At 44.7% G+C, this 7,798-nt stretch overlaps 1 protein-coding gene across 2 annotated transcripts; it reads right to left on the bottom strand.

Annotated features, from left to right (window-relative positions):
- Positions 1–2,987: 2,987 nt before the first annotated feature.
- LOC137412999 (transcription factor HES-4) lies at positions 2,988–6,674 on the bottom strand. Of its 2 annotated transcripts, none has more exons than XM_068098361.2 (4): positions 6,377–6,674; positions 6,175–6,270; positions 5,984–6,071; positions 2,988–3,723 (listed from the first exon to the last, which is right to left on the bottom strand). In XM_068098361.2, the coding sequence occupies exons 1-4, from the start codon at positions 6,482–6,484 to the stop codon at positions 3,260–3,262; spliced, it is 756 nt and encodes a 251-aa protein (XP_067954462.2). In that variant the 5' UTR covers positions 6,485–6,674; the 3' UTR covers positions 2,988–3,259. The 2 variants fall into 2 exon arrangements, with proteins under 2 accessions (XP_067954462.2, XP_067954461.2); XM_068098360.2 differs by having other exon boundaries at positions 3,001–3,723; positions 6,368–6,579.
- Positions 6,675–7,798: the final 1,124 nt, after the last annotated feature.

Here is a 7,798-nt window from a genome sequence, read left to right as displayed (position 1 = left end):
CACACACACACACACACACACACACACACACACACACACACACACACACACACACACACACACACACACACACACACACACACACAGTCGTGACCAAAAATATTCGCACCCTTGCACTTTTTTCAAATAATTCACCATTTCTTCCAGAAAATTGTTGAAATTAAAGAATATTCTGGGATCCACATATGTATTTCTTTTGTTTGCAGTCGAACAAAACAAAAAAAACCTGAAAAAATTACTAAATCTTAGCTTATTCCACACAGAAATCCTAAAATGGCCCAGACAATATCATTTGAACCTTTTAGAAGGTTCCTCCCTGGACGTGGCCGCAAGAGAGAACTTGATCGAAGATTGCAGCGAAGGATTGTTCGAATGGTGGAGAAAGCACCTCAATCAACTGCCAAACAGATTCAAGCTGAACTTCAGACACAAGGTACGACAGTTTCAACTCACACCATCTGTCGCCAACTCTATGAAAGGGGCTTATATGGGAGGAGAGCCAGGAAGACCGAGAGAGAGAAGAGAAGAGAAGAGAGAAAAGAAAAGAAGGCCCGACTGGAGTTTGCCGAAACACACCTGAACAAGACAAAATCCTTCTGGGAGAATGTCCTGTGGAGATGAGACCAAACTAGAGCTTGTTGGTTAAATAAATCATCGATATGTTTACAGAAAACAAAATGAAGCCTTCAAAGAAAAGAACACCTTCCCTATAGTCAAACATGGAGGAGGTTCAGTGAAGTTTTGGGGTTGCTGTGCTGCCTCTGGCACTTGGTACCTTGAATGTGTGCATGGCATCATGAAATCAGGAGATTACCAAGGCATTTTGGAGCGCAATGTTCAACCCAGTGTAAGAAAGGTGGGTCTCCGTTGAAGGTCACGGGTCTTACAGCAGGACCATGACCCCAAACACACTTCAAAAAGCACCCAGGAATGGTTGAAGACAAAACGCTGGACTGCTCTGAAGTGGCCAGCAATGTGTCCAGATCTAAATCCCATTGAACACCTGTGGGGAAATCTAAAAACAGCATTTGGGAGAATGCACCCTTCAGATCTGGGAGAACTGGAGCAGTTTGCACAAGAAGTGTGGGACAAACTGCCAGTAGAGAGGTGGAGGAAGCTCATTCATGGCTATGGGAAGCGCTTGTCTGCAGTTATTTTGTCCAAAGGTTGTGCTACAAATATTAAGTCTCAGGTGTCAATCATTTTGTCACGACCATTTCTTTTTATTTTCTGATTTAAAAGGATAAATTAAGTTCTCAATCAAAAACAAAGGTTCTGTAATATTAACAGAGAAATAAAGAATTGTGGAGACCAAATACTTTCGTCAATTTCAACTTATTTTTCGAGAAATTGCGAGTTACGTATTTGAAAAAAAAGTGCAAGAGTGCCAATATTTTGGCCCACGACTGCAAACACACACACACACACATATATATATATACAAACACACACACACACACAATGCACACACATATATATATAAACACACACACAGTACACACACACCTAGCTCGCTCTCGTGTGTGTTTGTGTGTGTATGTATGTATATACATATATGGAGTCAATGGAGATGTGCATAGTTGCCACGAATGTATAATTTAATGAAGCGTTTTAAAGTATTTCCTGGAGTAAGACATGTCACCCATTCAGGGTGAAGCGTTCGCTCGAAAACGAATTCAATTAAATATTTGTTTAAGGTCCTTGTTGACAGGACGTTCTGGAGGTGCGCACTCTCGCCTCGAAGCTTTCCTTCCTGGGTTCGAATCCGGACCCAGCTATAAACTGTCATGCCGGTGATTCATGAATGTGTGAGCCGTCCCTCGGATGGATGTTAGCCTGGGCGTCCCCTCTTCCGGTTATTCAGTGGATGTTAAAGATCCTACGGTGTCCTTCGTGAAAGGTCGGGGAGTATTCGTCGACACAATGGCCAATTTCCTGCCCTAACCAGCAGGGGGCACCGCATCAGTGGCACAGCTGCGCTCCCATCATTGATGCAAACCAGCAGCCATCAACTGCACACGAGACTATATGTCGGCAATCACAAAACGATAGCCCACGATTTACTCATTGGCGCACGATCCAGTGATGGCATCTTTTTGTTCGGACCACCATACGACCTTGGTATTTTTAGGAATAGAAAGCAAATTAAGAAAACGCGTCCCCATGTACAATTTATCCAGAAAACTCAACATCATGAAAATCGGAGGAAAATTATTCAAGTTGTGATGAAAAATGTGTTCCTTGTTAATTATGTCACAATTCCAAAAAAGTAGGTCAAGGACACTAATCTAATATCGGGTGCACAACTTCAGTGCAGGTAAAACTATTATGATGCAAGCACATCTTGGAAGGCCGAGCGAGCGGTCTTTAAGATTCCGCAAAATTGGCGATGACAAAAACGCATGTTATTTTTTGCAGACCAACATTTGACCTTGACCTTGACCTTTAACTCAGAGGGGTATGATGTAAAATATGATGTAAAATAAGTGTAAATGCGCCTTACTCTCGGCTATCTAGAAAGGACAGTTTCATTCCGATCGGGGCGGGGAATTGGTTTTGGAAACCTTAGTCGTGCTTTAGTGAAAAATGTTAAAATGTTTATAATTGGGTCATGACCTTAAAATTAGGTCAAGGTCAAAAAGTCATACTTTCTATTCCCATTAATGATGAAAAATTAACTTCTGAAAGTCCCAGCCGGCTCCGATATACAGCTCTGAAATTGAAAGTGCAGGAAAAAAAATAATTAAATAAAATGTTTCCAAATGGTGGTTTAGTACTTCCCGTGGGGTCGAGGGGGTATGTTGTTCGCCTAATTCTTTCGCGAACCCAATGGGCGGGCCTGATGTTCCACCGTCGGTGGCAGCAATTTGCAATTTGTTTGTGGTGCCCGCGATAGTTCGCCTACTCTCGAGTATGTATACCTCCAGAAACTCGGCTATGTTGCGAGCCCGTATTCACCCGTGTAATCACGTGATCAGAGCAAGGTCAAATTTTCTTGTTGCATGTTTTATTTCCAGCATTAATTCCGAGACGAAGTTTAATAGCAGCTTTTGTTTCTTTGGTACAGGAAGTCGGTGTACTTCCAATAAAGGTATCCGTTTGGTTCTGGTATAAAGCCCGAAATATTCTATGTATAAAATTATACCAAGACATTCAAAATTCAAAAAAAAACAACCAAAAACACTATTTACAATCGTATTGCATTACATTTCATTGTTCCAGATATAATGTATTCCAACCATGGTCCCCAGGTGCTCAGTCACCATGGTCTCCATACAGGCTCAGGTAGACAAGGAGGTGAAGCAGAGCAGCACAATGGAATTTTGTGGGTCACGGCCGTGTGCTCGTGCAGCGAATGAGATGCCGATTCTGATTGGACAGCCGATGGTGTTGAAGGAGACGTGCCCCCTGCACCATACAAGGGTATGATCTGCGTTCCAGAAAAGTTTGATTTTGTTGGGATAAGCACGGCCAGGTGTCCACCCGAAGAGGGCAAAAGCTGGATGCCGCTTGGGAACATCTGCAGCTCGGCCCTGCCGTGGTCGGCGTCCGAGAGCCGTTGTCCCGGCAAACTGACCACGCGGTCGGCAAGGTGTGCAAGCAGACGAGTTCTCACAGGTAGGGCCACACCTTCACACGAGGACACAAAGCGGCCCACCTCAGCTGCACAGGCACTGTATCCGGCACGGTAGCGGCCCAGGATAGCCGGCTCAGTGAGTGTACCTGACGGAGATGTTTAAGTGGATTATTACACTTTATTTAACTCGTGGATGCAGAACTATACAATGATATTAAATCAATGTTATCTCCGTCCCATGAGCAGCAGGCATGGTCTTTGTGGTCTAAGCATGGTCTTTGTGGTCTAATCATGGTCTTTGTGGTCTAATCATGGTCTTTGTGGTCTAATCATGGTCTTTGTGGTCTAATCGTGGTCTTTGTGGTCTAATCGTGGTCTTCGTGGTCTTTGTGGTCTAATCGTGGTATTTGTGGTCTAATCATGGTCTTTGTGGTCTAATCATGGTCTTTGTGGTCTAATCATGCTCTTTGTGGTCTAATCATGCTCTTTGTGGTCTAATCATGGTCTTTGTGGTCTAATCATGGTCTTTGTGGTCTAATCGTGGTCTTTGTGGTCTAATCGTGGTCTTCGTGGTCTTTGTGGTCTAATCGTGGTATTTGTGGTCTAATCATGGTCTTTGTGGTCTAATCATGGTCTTTGTGGTCTAATCATGCTCTTTGTGGTCTAATCATGGTCTTTGTGGTCTAATCATGGTCTTTGTGGTCTAATCATGGTCTTTGTGGTCTAATCATGGTCTTTGTGGTCTAATCATGGCCATGTTCCACAAATCGGTCTCCATTCACATGCATGTCAAACATGCTCACCAAAGTTAATGTGGATTTGTTTCAGCTCTCATAAGCCATGCACAGTGTGTGTGTGTGTGTGTGTGTGTGTGTGTGTGTGTGTGTGTGTGTGTGTGTGTGTGTGTGTGTGTGTGTGTGTGTGTGTGTGTGTGTGTGTATGTATGTGTCTATGTATGTATGTGTGTGTGTGTGTATGTATGTGTGTGCGTGTGTATGTATGTGTGTGACTATGTATGTGTGTGTATGTATGTGTGTGACTATGTATGTGTGTGTATGTATGTGTGTGACTATGTGTTGTATGTATGTATGTGACTATGTGTGTGACTATGTGTTGTATGTATGTATGTGTGTGACTATGTATGTATGTATGTATGTGACTATGTGTGTGTGTCGGTATGAATATATGCGTGTGTGTGTGTGTGTGTGTGTGTGTGTGTGTGTGTGTATGTGACTGTGTGTATGTGACTATGTGTGTATGTAAGTATGTGTGTAACTATGTGTTGTGTGTGTGTGTGTGTGACTATGTGTGTGTGTGTATGTGTCTATGTGTGTGTATGTATGTGTGTGACTATGTGTGTGTGTGTGTGTATGTGTGTATGTATGTGACTATGTGTGTGTGTCGGTATGAATATATGCGTGTGTGTGTGTAGGAATGTATACATACGTGTGTGTGTGTGTGTAGGAATGTATACATGTGTGTGTGTAGGAATGTATACATACATGTGTGTGTGTGTGTGTGTGTGTAGGAATGTATGTATACATAGGAATGTATACATACATGTGTGTGTGTGTGTAGGAATGTATACATACGTGTGTGTGTGTGTGTGTGTGTAGGAATGTATACATACGTGTGTGTGTGTGTGTGTGTGTGTGTGTGTGTGTGTGTGTGTAGGAATGTATACATACATGTGTGTGTGTGTGTGTGTGTAGGAATGTATACATACGTGTGTGTGTGTGTGTGTGTGTGTGTGTGTGTGTGTGTGTGTGTGTGTGTGTGTGTGTGTAGGAATGTATACATACGTGTGTGTGTGTGTGTGTGTGTGTGTGTGTGTGTGTGTGTGTGTGTGTAGGAATGTATACATACGTGTGTGTGTGTGTGTGTGTGTGTAGGAATGTATACATACATGTGTGTGTGTGTGTGTGTGTGTGTGTGTGTGTGTGTGTGTGTAGGAATGTATACATACGTGTGTGTGTGTGTGTGTGTGTGTGTGTGTGTGTGTGTGTGTGTGTGTGCGTGTGTAGGAATGTATACATACGTGTGTGTGTGTGTGTGCGTGTGTAGGAATGTATACATACGTGTGTGTGTGTGTGTGTGTGTGTGTGTGTGTGTGTGTGTGTGTGTGTGTGTGTGTGTGTGTGTGTGTGTGTAGGAATGTATACATGTGTGTGTGTAGGAATGTATACATACATGTGTGTGTGTGTGTGTGTAGGAATGTATGTATACATAGGAATGTATACATACGTGTGTGTGTGTGTGTGTGTGTGTGTGTGTGTGTGTGTGTGTAGGAATGTATACATACATGTGTGTAGGTACGTATGTAGGTCGTATGCTCCATGAAGTGGAAAAGTTTTTCTTTTTGCCAAGGAGATTACCCAGAATAATTTGTGGAAGGTTGTACCTTACCGGCAACGTGCGCGTGCTGCACGCTCTGAAGGTGTTTCACCGTCATCTCCAGGATGTCTGCCTTTTCCAGCTTGGAGTGTCTTGAGGTCTGCAGAACGACAAAGAGGATCAGGTCGATTCGTAAGGAGGCTTAAGATGTCATCAATTTAGACCATGCGTGGTGTACCACTTGGGTCCAGTGGAACACTCACGTCCTTCTTGAGTGCATCCAACATCAGTGACTTGAGCTGGTTCAGGCTGTCGTTGATCCGTGCTCGTCTCCGCTTCTCCATGACAGGCTTGCTGGACTATACGGGGAGAGGTGACACGACAAACACGTCCATTTATTAATTATAATCCCGAGGAGATGGCACAAAGTCAATGAGTAAAAGGTCTTCAACTCACGTGGTGTACCTTTCTGTGCTCGCTCGCTGTTTTGAGCTTGACCGGCAAGTCATCGCCGGTCGCTAGAGCCCCGATCGCAGGGGAAGCGGCGCCTTTTCCCAAACACTCTTCAGGCATCGCCGGAAGACTCCGTCGGGCACCTCGTGCCCGGGAGCGTGTCCGAAGCGCGAGCCGCACGTGAGTGGCTTATCCTCGTGCTCTTCTTCCTCCACGACCCCTCGGGGATCTTCTTATACCCACACCCCGCGTCCCATTCTTGTCCCGCCTGTGAACGCGCGTCGGCGTACTTTCCCACAGCGGTGCAGCCAATGGGTGCGGCCTCCCTCCCGATGGACCTGTAGAGGCACGAGAGCGAGCGGGCGTGTGCGCGCGGATAAGGTGTGGTTTGGGGGGGGGGGCGCGGGGTCTCAGCGCGTGGGTGCGCGTGGGTGGGTGCGCGCTTCTCCGCAGGGGGTCCATGTGTGCCTGCAGGCAGAGAGGGTCAAGGATTAGCTTTGTCGGAAGAAGCCGCTGTGGGGTTGCGGGGAGGGGGCGATGGATGTGCATTTCGTGATTTCATTCGAGCAGCGAATTCCACCGAAAGGGTTTGACGCATCATTACAATATGATCATTTGATGTAATGAAATCCACGTCGCCATTGATCTTCCCACCACAGATTACCATGTCCTCCTATTACGTGCGCCGTTTAGAACAGCGGGTATGAAATGGACTTCGGCCTGACACCTTTGAGTCGGGATTAAAGGAGCCTTAACTTCCTTCCCTCCCGCCTTCTCCAGCCCATGAAGCTCCGAGCGAGACCATTGCGTCATCTCATCCGCCCCAATTCCGGCGGTAAACCTTTGAACAGAAATCTATTTCGTTTTACTACTCTGTGCCGAGTGGGACCCCATGCTTCGCCGCACATCCCTGCGTGAGGCTGCGGGTATCCCCGCAGTTTTACTCTTTGTATCGGTGCCGAAGTTCAATGAATGACGACAATACCACATGGCACTCCTTACTGATATTTTGTATCCGTTTTTATTTACCATTGCTTTTAACGTCTGAAAGACAGAAGGATGACATGTCACTACCATATTAAGGTGGTTTGAAAGGATAAAAGGCAAAGACCTTTCCGTAGCTGTGCTAAAGACAGTAGGGTAAAAGTCCTATTGGAGTTGATGGAGAACCTCAGGTATTCGCCAATGCTTTGTGTGCACAATCCTCCATTCGATCCCTGAGAAAATTCCATGCTACACTGCGGGCACTTCCGTAGTATATGCAATTATTTATATTTATATACACACACACACACATATATATGTATATGACTATGTGTGTATATATGTAGGTAATTATATATATACAGGGTGAGTCAAAAGTAGCGCCCGATTTCTGATATATATATATATATATATATATATATATATATATATATATATATATATATATAT

This window comes from Myxine glutinosa, chromosome 6 (assembly GCF_964187855.1).
Source record: "Myxine glutinosa chromosome 6, kmMyxGlut1.1, whole genome shotgun sequence".
Classification (NCBI taxonomy): Eukaryota; Metazoa; Chordata; class Myxini; order Myxiniformes; family Myxinidae; genus Myxine; species Myxine glutinosa.
This window is presented reverse-complemented; position numbering and strand designations above follow the sequence as displayed.